The sequence below is a fragment of the Hemitrygon akajei genome, chromosome 8, assembly GCF_048418815.1.
Source record: "Hemitrygon akajei chromosome 8, sHemAka1.3, whole genome shotgun sequence".
Taxonomy (NCBI): domain Eukaryota; kingdom Metazoa; phylum Chordata; class Chondrichthyes; order Myliobatiformes; family Dasyatidae; genus Hemitrygon; species Hemitrygon akajei.
In genome coordinates, this window is record NC_133131.1 from 129,241,527 (window position 1) to 129,262,975 (window position 21,449).

Sequence of the window (21,449 nt, forward strand, 5' to 3'; positions counted from 1 at the left end):
ATTTCCTAGCAGAGAACTGGAACTAATACCCTCCAATATGGACATAGAGTCATGGCGTTATGCAGCACAGAACTTAGGCCCAACTTGTCCATGTCAACCAAGTTGTCCACCTGAGCCAGGAAGCTCAAAATTGAACTAAATAGAAACTGACTCATAGTTGAACCAGCTTTTATAAATGCACTTCATAAGTCCTTGTTTATTTATTCAACTCCCCAGGATCTTATAAGTGTTATTAACTATTTTCTCAATCTCCCTTGCCATTTTCAATGAAATATGCAATGTTCTCCCATTTTCCTCAGTCACATGGCTGCTGAGAAGAAATCACATTTATAGTGCTCACGTGCTTTCCAGCAGACATGATTCAGAAATCACTAGTCATTCTTTAAAGCTGCTTAAAGAAAAAAATATGCAAAAATATTCCTAAAGCAAGTACATCCCAATTTTGCAAGTTTTTTTTTTCTGTGATCAGCAACTGATGCACTAAAGTGCATGAAATTTAATTTGCAGCTGTAAGGTGAATGTAAAGGAACAAAATCAGTGTTGTATCCTTTTGAAGGCTGGATTTAGGCCCTGGTCTAGATACTTGACCCAGATTAATGCAGGTCTTGCTTTGTCACAGTGTCAAAAAGCACAGGAAAAAAAAGCCCCCACTTGGTCCATGATGACCGTCTATACCATCTGCACCTTCTGTGCTCAGGTAGATGTTGTGGGAGACCCTACTTTCAGCATCCCCTCAGCCTCTTTGGGAATCAAATGCTGCTGACTGTGTGATGAGCAGTTCACTGGCATTCCAGTTCCTATTTCCATCTCCTGGTCAGTGCCCTTTAGAATATTTCCAAAGAGGGAATGTCTGCTGATCCCAGTCGCTGGCCGTTCTGAATGTTCCAGAATGAAAGCATTTTTGCTTCCTGCGTCAGATTAAACAAAATTCACTCTGTTTGCCTTTGAGTCGTGACTGGCCCCATCTCTGCACGGAGCAACGGGTTTCCATTATTGACTGTTCCTCCTCAATGTATCAAGAAATGGTTGATGTGAGCTCAAACATACCTATATTTCAACATAAACTGAAAGGTCATGTCCAGAAGCAACATTGCCTTTGTGAATATTTCATCACCATTAAAATATTCCTGATTACAGCTCCTATGTTAATGTCAGCAAGAGTGATGTGAAAATAAAGTGTAATTCCCCAGTGTATTTGTATAGTTTGCTACTGCTTATGATCAACTAATTCATCAGCAGAAAAATAAAGGTTTTCCCTTGAGTCCGTGCAGCTGAAATATTTAGTGGCCTGACAAATGTTAGGTGAGTGGGCAACATTTATACAATATACTCTAAATGTTAATGCTCAGAGTTCCTGATGGAAAAAATTAGACCATCCATCTCAATCCAAGTATAACTATTTATGAGAGACCAACTAAAGAAGAATAAGCTACAAAAGACACATACAACACAAATGGAATACACATGGAAACAAATGGGGATGAAAATGCTTCATATAATTACATATGACTTTTATAGTTTGGTTGTATCTCTTTGTTCATCTTCAAGGCCTCCCCACAACTTAGAATTTTGGATCACACGATAAAATTACATGAGTAATGATTTAGCAATGCAATCCATTTTAATAGGAAAAGCAGAATATTAAAGTTTAAAGATCGTTAAACATCTGCAATTTCATTCTCATTTGAAAGGGCAATTTTTTTTTAAACTGGAGGAATCATGGGTCCCCAAGTTACAATTGTGATTATAGGATTGGCATTCTTTCTGTCCAAATCTGAGGTGACAGCCTTTAAAACTTGGCGCTTAAATACGACTCAAAGTCTCTAGTGCCTTATGTTTTTAAGCTGTCTAAATATTTACTTTGTTAGCATATGTCTCTACTATCTCTGGGGACCAAATACACCCTGTTGTTGATTACTCCACAATTGTTGCCCTTTAGTAAGGGTTCAACCTTGTAAACCTTCAGTAAGCTCTATTTCATTGGCCTCACATGCCAGGTTTCATACAACAGGCTGCCAGGCATAGACATGGCATCCGTTACTGTGCACCATTCACTAGCCATCAAAGTAATCAGTAACGTAGCAACATATAAGAAGGTCTGTCCTTTTATTTTGCTATTAGAATCATAGGAAACTACAGCTCTGAAACAGGCCCTTTGGCCCATCTAGTCCATACCAAACCACTTAATCTCTCTAGAGCCATCAGCTTGCACCTGGACCATAGCTCTGCATACCCCTCCCATCCATGTACCTACGTTTGTACATACCCCTCCCATCCATGCACCTCTGCAAACTTCTCTTAAACGTTGAAATCAAAGTTGCATCCACCACTGGTGCTGGCAGCTCTTTCCCCACTCTCAGTGAAATACTATATAATGATTCAAAGGAAAATTGCTACTAAAATCCATAAATAATCATTTCATTTATTTTCTAAAATTGTATTTGTAATTAAAGTTGTATTTGGAAGGTTATTTATTATATAATTATTTGGAGATGCAGCATGGTAACAGGCCTTTCCTTCCCAACGAGCCCGCACCACACAATTACACCCACGTGACCAGTTGGCCGACTGAACTATACGTCTTTAGAGTGTGGGAGGAAACTGGAGCACCCGGAGGAAACCCACGCAGTCATGGGGAGACCATACAAGCTCCTTACAGGCAGTGGTGTGATTTCAACCCATTGGCATTGTAAAGCGGTGCGCTCACCGCTACACAACTGCACCACTCACATCTTGGTGTGACTAAGCTGCCGATTAGGATCGAAGTCTGGCTTGTTATCCTTTCCTGATTGGAAGTTAAAGCTCTTGGCATAATTTTGAAAGAAGTTCTAACATCATGGGCAGAAAGGATTAACAAGTGCCGTTTGTCATGATTTACTGAAAGGTGGGTGAACCGGATGTTATTTAATTGAGAATGTTCCAAGAATATGTTTTTTTCACGCAGACTGAGCACGTCCCTCCCTACGATGTAGTGCCTTCTATGCGACCGGTAGTTCTAGTGGGGCCTTCTCTGAAAGGATATGAGGTAAGCAGATGCAGGATAGTTCTGCAATATTCTCTGGATTCTAGAAACAACACTTGTAATAACTACCGTAATAACTTTGAGAGGGAGCAGTGATGATCAGAAAACTGCTGGACTGGGGTGGTGAAGAGGAGGAATGTTAACAATCAGACCTCAAGATGATTTACGGCTGATTATGGCTGAGGATGGGGGAGGTCAGAGGATGGGTGGGGTGGGGGGAGATGAGTGAGAGGAAAGGCTTAACGTCAGAGTGTGGTCTCAGTTGGACCACTTAAATGAGAGGATACGTGGACAGGCCAAGGCAAGAACCATGTACAATACAGTTCATGCAAAGAAGGCTATTTGGTCCATTGTACCAATGTCAGTTCCTAGCGAAGATGTTCAGCAGAGCAGGTCCTGCTGAAGGGTCTCAGCTCGACACGTCAACCATACGTATTTCCATAGATGCTGCTTGACCTGTTGAGTTCCTCCAGCACTTTGCGTGTGTTGTTTGGATTTCCAGCATCTGTAGATTTTTCTCTTTTTCCAGCACAGAGAGGCATCTCAGGTCAGTCTTTAATTAAAATTCTATTGCATCAAAGTGGTCTTTCCTCAGAGATGGAATCAGAAATTACTGGATATAATCAATAGTAAATTAGCTTCTGTGGAAAGAGGAGCTGAATTAACACTCCACATCAGTAAGATCTGAGTTCTGATAAAAAGAACATTGCTATGAAATGTTTCAACTGAACTTTCATGTACTTTCAACATTTTTTTGATTTTATCTCTCTCCAAGCATGAGGGTGAGAGCAGATAGCATATCTAAGCAGTTAATAATACTTTGTACATTAGATATGAACACAAATACATTCCTTAAAATAAATGGAATGTTTTATACATCCTCCTGAATCTTCAGAAGTTAATGAATAATGAGCAATGTTCATTTTATCTGGCTAGGTTTACAAGCTATACTTTAGTTTGCAAAATTATTTTGTAAGTGATATTTCTTTATGCAGTTTCCCTGTTCTTCGTTTTCACAGTCAGCCAGCAACAATCAGCTCATCACTAAAATGGCAGGGCTAATACTGAATATTCCAGCGGTGAACTGCGTATTCAGTGTGTCTCTTGCAGTTTTCCAGATGGAAACATTATAGTTATCTCCCTGCCCCCACCCCCACCAAAGTCATTTGAATTTTGTATCCAGTTTGGTATTGGAAATGGGTGACTTTGCTAGTACAAAAAAATGAAATAAGACGTTGGCAAAATTGCACTTTCTCTGTAACTGTTGCACTTGATTCTGCATTCTGTTATTGTTTTACCTTGTTCTACCTCAGTGTACAGTGTAATGATTTGATCTGTGTGAACAGTAGGTAAAACAAGTTTTTCACTTTGCATGTGACAACAATAAACCAATTCCAATACTTTCAGACATCTCTTTAAGTAATAAGTTATGGAATAAATCTTACTGTGAAGTATATGGTGGAAATCCTGTCTTGCATACATTTACCATATTTAAAGGATGACTTCAAACTGAAAATACAAATGAGTACTGGAGGGATGTTAGATGTGATTGTTTTATAAGGATTCTTTTTCCCATAGAATAGTAAGAACGCCAAATTAGCCCTCTGAATTGGTGACAAGCAGGTATGCTTCACCATCCTAGTGAAACCAGGCAGCAAAATGTTGTGGAAAACCTATGGAATCATTTATTGAAGTTAGTAGCAACATAAATGTTGAAAATCTTCAACACTGAATTAGGCCATTGCTTTAGAGAGTGATCAATTTTGTCTAGGATCATCAGGTGAGCTTTTCAAGATCATATTTACCTGTGTTCCAAACTTAGTATGGAGCTGTCACTGACAAACACAGCATCACATGAGTCCATTTTGTTCCTGTTAAAGCCTGGGAAACTCTGCGGAATGTTACTTATATTTACTCACAGACTTCAGGTCAAAATATGGTTTCATTTATATTGTTAAATGAAGGTAAATATTTAATTCCATATTGTTTTTTAGGTGACAGACATGATGCAAAAAGCATTGTTTGACTTTCTGAAACATAGATTTGAAGGAAGGTATGTATTGTTCTACAAGACTCTTGGGAAATAATACCAGCTGTAGAGAAATTGTGTATATTAAAGCTTTTGTATTTCAGTATCATTAATTGATGTGTTTCTAACAAAGGGTCATTGACTTGAGGTGTCATCACGGTTACTTATCCATGGATGCAGCCTGACCTGCTGAGTGTTTTTACTCGCTGATAGTAGGATCATAAAGCACACATTATTTTATTGATTGTTGTATTCTGGACCTCAAGTTTTTCTTATGTCCTGCCCCCCCGCCACCCCTGAATTGTTACTTGGCTTTTTTAAAATGTGTTCAGTATTTTATTCTGAGCCAATTTTTTTTTACAGCCTCTTGTCCAACTTCTTCTGACAGGCATTCAACAACATTATCATTGATAAGTCTCCTGCCTCAGTGGTGACCATAGTGTGGATCACCATTGACTAAAACCTTAACTGGCCAAATCAGTCCTGATGTAGCTCTGACCCAAAATATCAGCAGTTCCCTCTCCCACCCAGCAGATGGTGCTCAATTCTCCGAGTTCCCCCAAGAGTGAGTTTGTTGCACCAGATTCCAACATCCGGTTTCTGCACTCTCTGGTGTCTCAGCCACATGAATAATCTGGTTACAAAAGCAGGGGAAATGATGTGGCAAGTGGTTCAAATCCTGATAAATCCAAGTAAGTCATAAGGCAGGAGGAGTGCGAGAGAAGGTTGTTATTTCTTGGATAAGTGCTGCTCTGGCAACATTTGAGAGATTTGCCACTATACAGCATAAAGCAGCTCATTGCTTTATCCTGGATAAGCAGTGCTTAGGTTGGTGAGTGAGGCTGGTCTTTCATTCACCTGCCTAAGCTCTCATTCTGTGTACTCCAAGTACACCATCACTGTAGTGTCTACCATATGCAAAATGCTCATGTGGGCTACTACTCCTGCAAACCTAGAATTTCCATCACCAAGATACACAAGGGCGGCAGGTGCATGGAAGCTACACTAGCACATTCCTCTCAAAGTCTTACACCATCCTGACTTGGAAATTCATCATCTCCGCATCTCCTGGATCTCTGTGCCTAAAAGTACTGTGTGTATGTATCTGTACTGAAAGCCACAGGACTGGTTCAAGAAGGTGCCCTAACAGCGCCGCCTTGAGGACAGTCAGGGATCAGCAATAGATGCTGGCCTTGCGAGTGATGTCTCCATCTTGTGTATGAATGCAGAAGGTTATTGCTACCCATGGGTTTCTTTCCAGATACGGCAAACCTTTTCAAAGGAGACTCTAAAAGGAGTGGGTGTTACAGAAGTAAACGGGAACAATTTACGGTACATTGACCGTGGAACTGACTGAAATGTGTTCAGATTTTAGGCACATTCGCTTTTGAATCAGAATTTTGTTTTCCCTCCCCGATCTCTGGACTAAGCTCTAGGCCAGGAATTCCCAACCTTTTTTTTAATCCCACGGACCCCTACCATTAATGGAGGGGTTTGTGGAACCCAGTTTGGGAATCCTGGCGAAAGCTGATTCTCCTGGCCAGCACCAGAGGGAGATTCACAAAGTTGTGCTTTCAGATTTGTTCTCAAGACTGAAGCAACTGTCTGCCCTCTGAGGTAGTCATAATGATGGCACAAAAGATCCCATACTGTTCTAACTGAAAACAGATGAGTTTCTTTAGTGTCCCATCTGAAGTTTTTTCTTTGATTTGCATTATTTTAAATGAACTACTTGGTCATTATTACAGGGTTGTACTTGTTATTTTTCCACGCAAATATTAGCTACTGCACTTCCCATGTGAACTACAACTCAAAAGGATTTCATTGAGTGTAAAGCACTTTGTGATGTCCTAAATACATAGAAGTTGCTATATAAATGTAAGGAATTTTCTCTTCTCCCTGTTAAGTACAGATTCAGTATGGTCTTGACAAAATAATTTGTTATCAGTTATTGGTTATTCCACACAAATATTTTGATTTAACCTTTATCATTTAAACAATTTACAGTTTACCGTTGGGAAACTAATGGGTTAACTCCTTGCCAAGAAATCAAAAACAAATGTTTAATAAGTATTATGATTGCATTTTTGTTAATATCATACTCTGTGTATAAGAATATTTTGGTTTAAAATATTGAAATTACAGTTTTTCATTTCCTAATCATCCACTTTGATTATTCATAGAATATCAATTACACGGGTTACAGCTGACATCTCCCTTGCCAAACGTTCAGTGTTAAATAATCCTAGTAAACATGCAATAATTGAACGGTCTAATACAAGATCAAGTTTAGGTAAGTAAATGCATCCATGTGCATGGTACATCATGTGGCTTCATTTCATCTTGTTATCTAGCAAAAGCTGGAAAAAATAATTTACTTGCCAACGGACTGTTAAATTAGATTTAAAAGGTAGTCAAGCTTAACTTACTCTGACACATCAAAATAATAGAATGCAAAGCATTTCTGTAAATCTTTTGCAATTAAACCCAGTAAAACAGAAAAAAGCAGAGGTGTTTCACAACAGATCATGATATATTATTATAATATTTTTTAATCTATTGGAAGAACTTTGAAAATGGTTTCTTTCTATGACTGTTATTCCTTTCTATAGCTTTTACTTGAAGTCACTAATTACTGTTCTCTACAATCAGGGTATTAACCTCAATCTTAGATCTCTGCCAATCTCATTTAGCAATGAAGGTCACTTTGTAACTGTACTGGCCTGTAGAAACCATCACAGATTTCCTTGGCTGAGTACGCCCTGTTGCAGTGACTCGGTACCTCAATGCCAACCTCTGCATATGAGACACTGAAGGCAAATATCAATTGATTACTCAAGGCATCTTGGTCAAAAACAGTGCTTAATTAGGCATGAATCATTAGTGTTCTGAATAAAAATCAAACAAGTTTCCAAAACAGGTCATTCATTCAAGTGAATGATTTTCAGCTTCGGAATGTGGTTCCCTTACCTTTTTTATGTGAGGCAAGAACATTTTAACACTTTCGCTTTCTAGCCTGAGGGGCTGCTAATTCAAACTTTCCTACTCAGCCCCAACAGTGTATCCAGTAAAAACACTTCATACTGAATCAGATAGTGCATTTATTGTACTAACCTCACTGAGAAAGTCACTTTCTTACTTGTGTCTTCACTGTTACTTTATATAAAGAACAGATGATCAATTGTTTGTGTGTTTCTGGTGTATGTATATCTTTGCTTTTAACACATTTTCTGTGCTTTGTACAAACCTGATTGTCTTGGCTTTTTTATTCTTTTGCTTTATTAATGCCATCCTTTTGCAGATGCTTTGGGTATGTATAACGATGGAAAATTGGCAACTAATTCTTTTGGCTGTTTAATGTCATGTATTTGTTTCTAAGCTGTGCGTTGTTTTCTCCCTGGTCATTGGTAAAGATAGATACTTTATTGATCCCAAAGGAAATTACAGTGTCACAGTAGCATTACAAGTGCACAGATATAAATGTTAGAAGATGCAGGAAGAATAAAAAAGTAAGTTATGACAAACAACCTAACAGGAGGGGGTCATCACTTCCCCGGCTATAGGTTGACTCATTATAGAGCCTAATGGCCGAGGGTAAGAGTGATCTCAAATATTACCAAAAGTGCTCCTCTGTTCAGCCAGGTTGGCATGCAGAGTGTGAGAAACATCATCCAGAATTGTCAGGATTTTCTGTAGGGTCCTTTGTTCTACCGTAGATAACTGGTTATCGTTGGACAAATAGTCATACAGTATTTTAGTGAGGTACATTCAAACAAGTTTATGTGTGCAGACTGATAGTATAAGAGGATTGTTCACCAGTCTGTCAAAGTTCAAAGTACAGTAAATTTGTTATCAAAGTACAGACATGTCACCATATACAACCCTGAAATTCATTTTCTTGCAATTGTACACAGAAAATATGAGAAACACGATAGAATCAATGAAAGACTGTGCCCAACAGGACGGACAAACAACCCATGTACAAAGGACAACAAAAGTGTACAAATACAAAAAAGAAAAAAAGTAACAGTAGTAAATAAATAAGCAATAAGTATTGAGAAAATTAGAAGAATGAGTGCATGAAAGTGAATCTACAGGTTTCAGTGATGGGGCAAGTGTAGTTATCCTCTCTGGTTCAAGAGCTTGAGGATTGAGGGGTAGCAACTGTTTCTGAACCTAGGAGTGTGGGTCCTGAAGCTGCTTCTTATGCTTCCCTCATAAGAAGCATAAGAGAAGAGAACATGGCCTAGATGGTGGAGATCCTTGATGGTGGATACTGCTTTCTTATGACAATCGAAGGCTGGGCTTTACATGAGATCCACTACTTAATGTAGGCTTTTTGTTCAAGGGCATTGGTGTTTCCATACCTGGTTGTGATGCAACCAGTCAATATACTCTCCACTGTACACCTATAGAAGTTTGTCAAAGTTTAAGATGACATGCCAAATCCTTGTAAACTTCTAAGTAGAGGCACTGCTGTGCTTTCTTTGTAATGACACTTGCATGCTGGACCCAGGACAAATCCCCTGAAATGGTAAGACTGAGGAGTTTAAAGTTGTTAATATTCTCCACCTCTGATTTCCCAATGAGGACTGGCTCATGGACCTTGTTTCCTCCTCCAGAAATCAATAATCAGCTTTTTGGTCTTGCTGACATTGAGTGACAGGTTGTTGTTATGGCATCATTCAGCCAGATTTTCAGTCTCCCTCCTATATGCTGATTCATCACCACCTTTGATTTGGCCAATGACAATGGCATTGGAGCTGCACTTAGCCACGAAGTCATAAGTGTAAAGTGATTAGAGTAGAGAACTAAGCACACAGCCTTGTGATGCACCTGTGCTGATGGAGATTGTGGAGGAAATATTGCTAGCAATCCTAACTGACTGGGGTCTGCAAGTGAAGAAATCAAAGATCCAGTTGCACAAGGAGGTATTGAGGCCTGGCTGTTCGGGCTTATTGGTTACTTTTGAGGGGATGATAATGTTGAATGCAGAGCTATAGTCAATGGAGAGCATCCTGATTTGCATTTTCACTCCCCAGATGTTTCAGGGTTGAGTGAAGAGCCAATGAAACGAAACGTGGAGTAAAGGGAATGATTATAACTCTGAGTATTAGGACTCTGAATAAACATGCTCAATATAAAGCGCTTAGAAAAAGTTCTCCATTGTTATTTTCTGCTGATTTGACTTTGTTTCCACTATATCATAATGGAGAAGATTGCATAGAGGCAGTAAAGTAAGTTCAATTCGTGGTGAGAAGCCACTCACCGTGGTGCAAGTGTCAGAACGTGGCTATTCATTGCAAGTTGCTCTCTGCAGATCTACTTACTACTTTCTAATAATCATTTACTCTTTTAAATCTAAATTCTATTCGCCTTACTGACAGCCCGATCCTCCCTTGTACTACCTCAATCCATTGATGTGATGTAATCATCTGTATGGAAGTCATGCAAACCCGTCTTACAAAGAGCAATTCAAATTGCCATAACAAAATAAAAGCATCCATCTAGTAATTAAGCTTCTAGTATTTGTAAAAAGCTAGTGCTTTCTGATTATCTATTAGGGCAGATTTCAGCCTTTACAATCTATTGTACATAAATTATTATCCCATCATTTAAATGGGATATAAACATTCAATATATATAGCCGGCTGGTGGTGTTGTGGCATCAGTGCCGGACTTCGGAGCGAAGGCTCCCGCGTTCGAATCCAGCCGGCTTTCCATTGTGCTGGGTTGAGCATTGAGCTGGCAAATCGGTCTGATAAAAGTAAAGCCTGGGGGTCCCGTCAAACATGTAAATGCAGCAGGAATTTGACTACATAATATATAATATTACTTACATGAATTTCCTGTACTCTCTTGTCATTAAGATGGAGCTCTTAAACACCACGAAGGTGGAAAAGTTTAGGAAAAGGCCACCAAGTGTTATAATGAGCGCAACACCTCTATCGCCTATTATTAGTTGCATTGTAATTTTAAAGTCACAAGATATGTAATAAATTGGTTTTAAATGATGTTTGTGAGAAATTGGATCAATGTTTAGTTTGGGCTTTCTACCACTCACCTGGCTGCGCAGAATTTGAATTTCATTATTATTAATTTCCCCAAGATCTCACCACTCATGCTTCCCTCTATTTTTGGTGTCATTTTTCTTATTGATGGTGGTACAAAGAATGAAACCTTTAGTGTTCCAAAGTAACACTAGGGAGCTGCCAAGGACAAGAGAAGGACAAGAACTGGGTCTGTTATCAGTGGAGATGGTAGAAGCAGATATCGAAGAGGCATTTAGACAGACATATCTACAAGCAGGGAGTGGTGAAATAGACCAGGTGCAGACAAATGGGATTAGTTAGATTTACATCATAGTCAGTGTGGACATTGTGGGCTGATGGGCTTTATTCACAATGTATGAATGGAATTTCTGTGATATATAATAATTGTGCTCAGGTGCTGGTGTGAACTGGTGATTTTCCTTTTATCGTTTTATATGGGGTTGAGGTAATGTAGGAGATGCACAATATAACAGACAGACACAAGTTTGTGACCACCTGATTATCTGGATTTAACACAATTTTTTTTGTACTACAGCATGAAGTAGGAGGTGCATGCCACTGTGACTATCACAGCAATGACACTTAGCACACTGTTGAGGCATGACTCTGTGATGAATCTAAATGCTTGCAGGATTACCTTGATGATGAGCGGAGGTGTGTGCGTGTGTATACAGCTGACAATGTCCCAGCAGGGGAGTCTCACTTGGCATTGCACTCTGAGACTAGCACCAGTCTTTCTTTAAAGAAAATCTCTATTGTAACAGCTGCAGACAAAATGCCCAACAATCTCAAGGGTAACTGGAAGAAATGGTGTTGCAGGCAAAGAACTTGATGATGTGGGTATCTTGCGGTCTCAACAGAATTCAGCACCAATGCCTAGCTTAACAATTGATTTAAATTTGATGGGATTGATATTCTGGTTCAGTTTAGTTTGCCATTAGGGTGCAGTAAGGAAGAAGTTCCAAAATCTCTCATTATTCATTTCAAAGTCTCCAGTCGATAATTGACAGATGCTTCATGACGTCTTAAGATGTATGATTGCAAAGTGAATCAGTTCTATTATCACTGGATATGCTGTGAAATTTGTGGCATGGCCTGTTAGTCAGGCATGACCTTGACAGAAGAGCTGCTGGCACCTTTAGACAAAAGTAGAATGCTTCTTGTCTTCTGTGCTCTTTGCACTACTTTTAGACTGAAACGAGCTGCATGCGATTCTAGTTTAAGATTCTGCACGATGCTACAAGATCTTACATGAAATAGCATTTACAATTAAATTAGGACTTTCCATTTTGACCTCACGCCTGATATGCATTGTTCATTTATTCATTATAGGAATGCTGAGAGGGCCAGCATTTCTTTCCCATCCCTGATTGACTGAATTGCTAAGCTTTTTCAGAGAGCATTTAAGAGTAAACCACATTAGTTGATCTGGCTACATGTTGGCCAGACCAAGTAAGGAAAATGCATTTTCTCCTTGAAGGGCATTAGCGAACCAGACGTTTTCTTAACAGTCCAGTGGTTTTATAAGCATTATTGTTCATTCTAGTTTATTTACTAAATTGCAATTTTATAGCTACAGTGGTGGGATTTGAACCCTAAATCTGGATTTTTAGATTATCTAGTAAATAGACTGCTGATTCTCCACATTGGCTATTAAGCTAAATTCTTCACTCATAGCATAGTTGTACTGCATAGTTGTACTTTTAATATTTTCAAGTCATCAATATAGTTAGTAGTAGTGAAGATTTTTGTAGCTGTTTCCTAGTTTCTGTTTTACAGGACATAAAATTATTTTCATGATCAGATAGTTGAGGGTGGTTTCACTTGTCTGGATTTCCTAATGTAATACCCAGCTTATGATTTTAAATGGTCACTTTAATGGACAGGGCAGAGAGAAAATGTCATCCAGTCCTTAGGCTTTTTTGATCAATTGTTATTTTATTAGTGGCCAAATTTAAAGTGTATTACAGGAATGTGTTTAGATCTAGAAGCAATTTCACCCCTTTTTCCTTTCAGTGTATTAACGATTATTTAGATTTTTCCTATATTGCATGCTATTCCTTGCTAAGGTTCCATATTGCATTCGGTTGAAAGGCCAGAAGGGGTTTGCTTGCTGACTTTTCCCATTTAAGTTTTGATGTCCTTTTTAATATTTTCTGACTGGGATCAGTGACTCGTCCACACCTTTGTACGTTCGCATCCCCGTGATTTGTGTTTTAGAATCTCTTGTGCTCAGCCCTGGTTTTTTTTGCTTTTATTTTATCTTTTCATATTATGAATTGACCTGTGACTAAATACCTTGCCCAATTCTGCATTTATGATGACATTTGATTAATTTTTCCATTTGCTGCTGTACCGTCATCCATTGCCACAGCTATCAAGTGGTTGCAACCATTTAAATCTTCTGGATATCTCCCACATTTTATTATCTGTGCATTCCAGTTAATATTTACATTCCAACAAGGTGTGGATTTTAAAAGTCACATTTTTCAGTTACCTCCAAAGCTTCCTGTCTTTGTAGCCACCCCGGGTCTTGTTACCTTTTGGTCACTCATACGAGCAAAGAACTATAACCGCTATAGTTTGTCTTGTGATGATTAGAAGTCAGAAGTTACAGGGAATATATCTAAATGAACCAAATGTTAAAACTGATTGTTTATTCTCCACATTTCTTAACATGTGTTTGTTTCTTCATTTGTAGCTGAGGTCCAATGTGAAATAGAACGGATCTTTGAACTGGCAAGAACGTTGCAATTAGTAGTTCTTGATGCAGATACGATCAACCATCCAGCTCAGCTGGGTAAAACCTCTTTGGCTCCTGTTATAGTCTATGTGAAGATTTCATCTCCAAAGGTAAATGGACAGAAGCTGTTACTTTTAACTCAGATGCGTTATAGTAGCTATTGTTTCTTTCACTATGAACATAATATCACAAGGTTTATCAGCTACAAAATAAATTAGTTATTTCTTTAAAAATATACATCTCTCCAAGAGCAAACATTTTCTTTAAGACACTATCATTTTCTGGCTGCTGAATATTACCCAGCATATTCAGCATCTCTAGGCTTTAAACACAGAAACAAACAACCAGCATCATTCTGTCAGACAAATTCTTCTTTGATTACAAGGTGGTCAGGAGTGTACAGCCGAGAACCTCCAACACCTTTGCTCTTGTAAAGTTCTCTCAGCATTGTACATGTTTTCTTCCTTAACTTGGTACAAGCAAAAATGCTTATTTTAGCCCAAAAATGCATTGAACTAAATTCAGTTAGCTTCAATCCAAGTAATGTGGAACATGTGGAAAAAAACACTCTGTCCTGTCCTGTGGTAGAGTATTTGTCATGTTCACTCTTCTGCATTTAAATTGTTTTATTCTTGCAATTATACTGAAACAAAAGATCCTTTGTATTGATTAGGCGAATTATTTGCAAAGGTTACTTAACTATTTTCTATGTACCAACTTCCTAATCTTTCCATTTTATCTTGCATGTAGGTATTGCAAAGATTAATAAAATCAAGAGGAAAATCCCAGGCTAAACACCTGAATGTACAGATGGTTGCAGCAGACAAACTGGCTCAGTGCCCTCCAGTGAGTACTTTTTATCCTTTTTCCTTTTCATACACTCATAAAAATATTTATTGCAATTTATTCCCCTTAATCCTTGAAAGCCAATTGATATCTTTAACATTCACTTTCTTGAGGATTGTTGTCTGAATGACCTCTCTGTATGTTGTTGACTATCCTAAATACTAGGGAAAAACCAACACCTCTACATACAGAAATTACAAAATGAGTTACACTAATTACACAATGCTGGGGTGGCTGCATGTTTCTGCAACTGGAATTGGATTTCATGCAGCACACAAGCAGAAAATAAAGTTACAGGACAAACTGTAATAAAGATGTGTACGGTTCCACTGATACATGGAACTACTTTGTGTCTGTTTAAACCCAGAAAAAAATGCTTACAAGACTTCACCACGTGTTATAAGGTGAATACAAATCCTTTTCCTGTATTACTGTACAACATGAATTCATGTGCAGGGGTTTATCATTGTCTCCTTAATCAAACAGGGAAAAACATGCAGAGCATTAAAGTTCAAAGAACATTCATTATCAGTGTCTGGTTCCACAGTGTAAACTTCCATCAAGCACATAATTCGTTAGTGAGAACTTTGAATACTGAACCCAGTCTTAATTGCAAACCTGAGACTTACTTTTATGTTATTTCCATGTTATCTGGGGGGCTGTTAAAGATACTGAGGAGTTTTTCTTCAACCAGTTTAGTATACTTAACGTGCCTTCAATCCAGTTGGCTTGTGTGTTCCATTCTCCCCACCACCATCCTGCTGAAGTCTCCAGCAATCTCTCCTTAATTTTCTGCCCATCATATTTGTATATGGCCTCCTCCAATCCTGTACACACTGCCTTCTCAGCCCATCATCTACCATCCCTTCAATTACCCAGTCACTGTCGCTATCATCAACCTTACCAGCCCCCTCCAACAACATCCGCCCAAAGTATCCCTCCTGTGATTGATTCTCTGACCTCTTTTCAAACCATATCCATTGTGATCCCTGCAGAGATGTGAGGTCTTCATGGTAGGCCTATTATTCAATGCCAGGTCCTTGTGTGTGGTAGAGTATCAGAAGTCATGGGCCAAGGTTTGAGCATCTCTTGGGCAAGACAGTTTAAAATGTGGTTTTAATAAAGGAAGGAATTAATTAATTTGATACTAGCACAAACATTCACAAAATAACATGGGAACCAGCTTCCCCTCTAAGGACTTGGTCTATACCTCTTGCTGCATCAGCAATGCAGCCAGCATAATCAAACACCCCATTCACCCCAGATGTTCATTCTTCTCCCCTCTCTCATTGGCCTCTCAATCTACCTATTGTTGTACCTGCACTGCATTTTTTTGGTAGCTATTACACATTCTGCAATGTTATTGTTTTTCCTTGTTCTTTCTGAATGCACTGTGTAATGATTTGATCAAGCTTTACACAGTATCTGGGTGCATGTGACAATAATAAACCAATACTAATATCAATAATTTGTATGATACCAAGTAATTTCATTCGTCCTACATACTATTTGTCCAGTGAGAATGCAACCTGCAATTAAAAGCTGAATGTTCATGTAAATATTAATTTAAAGGTTTTTTTGTTGCCTTAGGAACTGTTTGATGTAATCCTTGATGAAAATCAGCTAGAAGATGCCTGTGAACACCTGTCTGACTATCTAGAAGCTTACTGGAGAGCTACCCATCCTCCGAGCAGCAACCCTCCCAATCCTCTCCTCAGCCGTACAATGGCTAGTGCAGCTCTTCCTTCAAGCCCAGCACCAGTTTCCAACTTGCAGGTACAAGTTCTTGCTTCTCTCCAACCTAACCTTCAGTTCTGGCATGCAGTGGACAATGGAAAAAACACTGCAAATTGTGAAAATCGCTTTTCACTAGAGATGGAAACATGCAATTATCTTCCAGTTTCTGGTTAGGATCTATGGGGGAAAATGTTGCAGAATATCTTTGTGTAGCTTTGCATGATAAAATCACTTAACCTTTGTTCTGGTGATTGTGATTAATCATAGTAGTGAAGCTAATGAGGAATTATTTAGTGACTAAGGGATGAACCGATTAATCTATTGTTTTCTTATAAATAGTTTGTCTTCAATGTGAAATAGCCTTCATACACATGTAAACAGAGGCTGCATGCTTACTTAAAAAGCAATTGTAACCTGGTTAACATGGGTGAAGAAGGGGTGTCATATTTGTGGATACTGAATAATAACTGTAAGACTATAATATGTAGCTTTTGTTAGCAATTTTCTTTAATCAAAATTAGTTTCCCATATTAATGTAATTCAGTATCTGTGCTCTTTTGTGTTAAGATATTTGACAGTAATTGCTTGGCTATTTAAAGTATCTTAATGCAAAAAAGATTAGCATTAATTTTAAACTATTACATTTGGGTGAAAGATGGGTTGTGTATGGAACTCTGCACATTAATCAGACTAAGATAGTGTTTGTTAGAAGATGGAATTTTCACTAACTGGATTGTTGCATGGTGTGGCACTAACCAGGAACAGAAACAGGGAGAGCAAAAGCATCTGCATTCAGGACCTGAGAGATCTGCTTCCCAGGAGGAAGAAAAGCAACCAGAGCCAGTAAAAAAGCCCCAACACCGAACTTCTTCCTCTGCCAAGCACCACAATCACAGGGGTACTGTGAGCCGGGGCCTCGAGAGGCAGGAAACATTTGACTCAGAAATGGAAGACAGCAGGGATTCTGTGTATATAGAACCAAAGGATGATTATACCGATAGTCATGGTGATCATTACACCTCGCACCAAGATCACAACCATACAGAAGAAGTCCAAGGTGACTGCACGCATAGGCACAGAGAATCACGGCATCGTTCAAAGGAACAAGAGCGAGAACAGGACCATAATGAACGCAACAAACAGCGCAGTCGCCATAAATCAAAGGATAGACATTGTGAAAGGGATGGGGATGTTGCATCTAAAAAAAGAAATGATGTAAGCGAGTGGAACCAGGACGTGTACATTCGCCATTAACTTTGTCTATAAGGCTCCTCATCCCTTTTAGTTTTGTGTGTGTAAAAGGAAAAAATGCACATTACCTGCTATGTCTGCTGTAAAAGTTATTGTACATTGGAGACTTCTTACAGTTGTTGCTGATCCAGCATGGAAATAGAATCAATATAATTTACTTAAGTCCATGGTACAATTGCAGATCTCCTAGACTTGTACATGTTTTTGGTTTGGTTTGGTTTAGATGGCTGCCAGCTGAACAATAACTTTTACTATGAAATTACTGTTAATGTTCTTAAGCAACATTTTTATATATACATATCTGTGTGTGTATGTGTGGGTGTGTGTGAGTGTGAGTGTGTGGGATGGGGGTTGGGAAATTCAATATTCCTGAGTATTCAGGAAAAGTTGCATCAGCACATTGTTTACTTTTTTTATCATCAAATGTTTAATTTCTGCATGCAGAAATCTGTTCATGTTTAAAGATCACTCTGGCTTATACTTGTAGTTGGGGTGCATTTGGGGAATCTAGTCTTGCCTTATACATCAGATATAATTAAAAGGAAAGTATTTTTTAAGTATTGGTACTATGTACTGTATGGTATCATTTTATTTATGCTTATAACTTTGAAAATCATTCACAAATATAATTAGCCATTTTACCTGCTTCTAAATTGTTTTTATGTACTTTCTCTCCTTTACCATTGCCAACTACAACTGGCCTATTTTAGAAAAAATGTAGTTAATTCAATCATTTCACATATCTAACATTTCATCAATGAATGGGCTGGGAAATTCAAAATGCAAAGTATATATATATACAGATATACATAGAAAAACTTGCTGTTTAGGTTTTTGTAAAATTAATAGTTTTAATTGGTAAGGCAATGGCCAGTTTACTTAATCAGTTTAGGTTATACACCAAATACTTAATATTTATGTATGTTAGTCACAGGAATTACTTTGATTTAGGGTTCTTGAGGGTTCTGTGTTTCTTTCCCCCCCCCCCGTAAAGTTAAATTATTTTCGCAAATGGCTTTGATTTATTGCTTAATGGGCAAAAAGAAAAGCTGTTCTATAACTGTATTTGCACATTTGTGGAATTTATTTTTGAAATCTAATTTATATGCATTTGTATATATTGTTATATTTGCCTTTGTAGGTGTTGACAGTAGTTGATTCTGCCGCACTGTTATTTATTTAAATGGACAAATGTTGGCTGTACATGTTAACATAGAAATGCCATTTCATTAACAGACACAATGTTTCATTGCTTCTGTTATATAATGAATAGATAGAAAGACACGTATAGATGCATGTGCACACACACACATGTACTTTCTTCCAATCACTTTTGCCTGAAATAGGTTGCTGCTTTATCATAAAAAAAAATGTAAAGTTCTAGCATGTGAGATGTTTATATTCTGCTCCAATATACCAAGCCATGTATTTTCCCCAAAACAACAATGTGAACTACACTTGAATTTCAGATGTTATTTTCAAAAAAAAAGAAAAAAGTACTGTTTCCCTACTTTACCAATTTCCTACTTTTCTGGTAGGAAACCTGACATAAATATAGTTGTTGCCAGAGTGTGCTTTGGGGTTTATGCGTAAAAAAAAAATAAACGTGCAGATCAAAGAGGTAACCCTGAACACTGGTATTTGGAGCTTCTGGATTTTGCACATCTAAAGCCTTCAAAGGCAAACATCGTGGCTAATCAATGCAATATAAGAGCACGCATGTAGACAGCACCTTTAGCCTGTGAATAATGTAATTTTGTCAGTACTCCTTAGAATCATTCCCATTGTTATTTTTAGTGGATGAATAAGTTAAGTATCTGAGGGCTTTCTTGGAATCCTATCCCAGCATTCGTCAGTGCCTTTATAAACAGAAAGATTAAACTTGAGAACAGTCAGATAAGAATCATTCCAGTCTTATTTATTATAAAAATAAAATACTTAGTAGATCAAGCAGCAGAAATGGAGAAAAGATGATTGTTCCAAGGCAATGACGATTTAACAGAAGGCAAAAGGTTCAGTTTAAAATCTTTGATATTAAATATTAGCTCTTTTTCTGGTCACTGATGCTGTGGACAGATGTGCATTTCCAGCAGTTTCTCTTGTTTCTCATTGACTACTGTTGCTATTTCTGAAGTTGTCTTTACACTGAGTGTCCAAAAACACTGGAGTCTAAACAATTGTGGCTATATATGCTTCATTTGTTGAGATTTCCTGAGTCCAAGAAAACTCAGTCTGGCAATTTAGTGATTAATACAAATTTTTGTTACAATAGAGAACATTTTGTGAATGTGCTTTTGGTATAGATATGGTGTAAGTATCAGTGGAACTGATGGGTGCTTTTTCACTTTCCTGAATTATGTATGAAGCAAACATTCTGTTCTCTGTCCAATCACCCAGTCCATCTTCGGGGCGTTAAGGTACAGCCAACATAACATAATCACTTTCACATCTGGAAAACTAACATTCTTCTCAGTACCTACACACACTGATGGAGTTGAAAAAGAATGGAAAATTAAACCCATATTTCCAACTTTTTGAAGCAAATGTTCCAATGTGACAACATGTCTGTAGGTCATCTACTATACAGTTAACTGCATAGATTTTAACTTAAAGACATGAGGGAGAAAATCCATCATGATTTACAACAATAAATGGTACATTTCAATTGTTTGATAGTTGGTGAACAATGATTAGACAGGGTTCTAAATTTGGGCTTTGGTATTATCTTAAAAACCATCAAATTGAATTACAGAACAATGTTGTCATCCAGTCACTGAAATGGTGTTTGAAGTTCTTCACCATTATATCATACTGATCTTAGAATAACCAAATCTGAAGCTTGAAAAGTAAATACTAAATGTGTAAGTGATTTAAAAAGATGTAAATTAAAGATTGCAAATTTATGGTCCTGCAACTTCTTGTGTAGCGTTATCATACTCAGTTTTAATGAGGTATTTTCACTTTATTTTCTAGTAAGAAAGATAAATTTCAAACTCCCTTCCCACCCTCCCCCACACCCCGCCAACTTTCCTCCTCTCCAGGAAGCAGCATCTACAACCAAAGATAGAGGTTTGCCAGTGTTCTTTCTATCTGCATAATCATTGAGACAGTAAATGAAGCTCAAAGACAATCTCACTGATTACCTCTTCATCCTCCAGAGCACGACAGCTGACTTTTTTTTCCAGTAACTCCACACCCTAATGGAGTTGAACCTTGTAGAATGAAAAATTAAATTCACTTTTCAAACTCTATCTCTTGAAGCTAATATGCATTCAGTTACTGCACATAATCTAGCAATAGGTCAATTTCAATAGAAGAATTCGGTGATCAGGATAGTAGTTAACATGTTGCTCAGACATTTTGTCTCAACAAGCAGGATTTCCCATTTTAATTCCAATCCTGATTCCCATTCCAACAGATTGTTCCATGGCCTCCTATAGAAATGATGAGGTCTCCTATAGAAACTCTGGTTGGAGGAGTAACACCTTGTATTCCATCTGGGTAGCCTCCAACCTGATGGCATGAAGATCGATTTCTCTAATGTCTGGTAATTTCTTATCCCTACCCCTTCCCTCATTTCTTCCATTCTTTATGGATTCTGGCTGCCCTCTTTCCTCTTCTCCTCACAGCCTAATACCTCCCTGTTCTATGGTCCACTTTCCTCTCCAATCAGATTCCTCCTTTTGCAGCACTTTACCTTTTCCATCAATTGCCTTCCAATTTCTCACCATCCCCCTCCTCCACCCACCTGGTTTCACCTATCACCTT

At 38.1% G+C, this 21,449-nt stretch overlaps 1 protein-coding gene across 10 annotated transcripts in view; it reads left to right on the forward strand.

The window, feature by feature from the left end:
* LOC140732254 (voltage-dependent L-type calcium channel subunit beta-2-like) overlaps positions 1 to 20,595 on the forward strand; it is a 318,120-nt gene extending 297,525 nt beyond the window's left edge. For all 10 annotated transcript variants that reach the window (XM_073054608.1, XM_073054609.1, XM_073054613.1 and 7 more), the window contains 7 exons: positions 2,945 to 3,025; positions 5,017 to 5,075; positions 7,235 to 7,344; positions 13,806 to 13,957; positions 14,598 to 14,693; positions 16,284 to 16,469; positions 17,190 to 20,595. In XM_073054608.1, coding sequence (XP_072910709.1) covers positions 2,945 to 3,025; positions 5,017 to 5,075; positions 7,235 to 7,344; positions 13,806 to 13,957; positions 14,598 to 14,693; positions 16,284 to 16,469; positions 17,190 to 17,684 — 1,179 coding nt within the window. In that variant the 3' untranslated portion in view covers positions 17,685 to 20,595. The remainder of the gene's footprint in view (positions 1 to 2,944; positions 3,026 to 5,016; positions 5,076 to 7,234; positions 7,345 to 13,805; positions 13,958 to 14,597; positions 14,694 to 16,283; positions 16,470 to 17,189) is intronic.
* Positions 20,596 to 21,449: the final 854 nt, after the last annotated feature.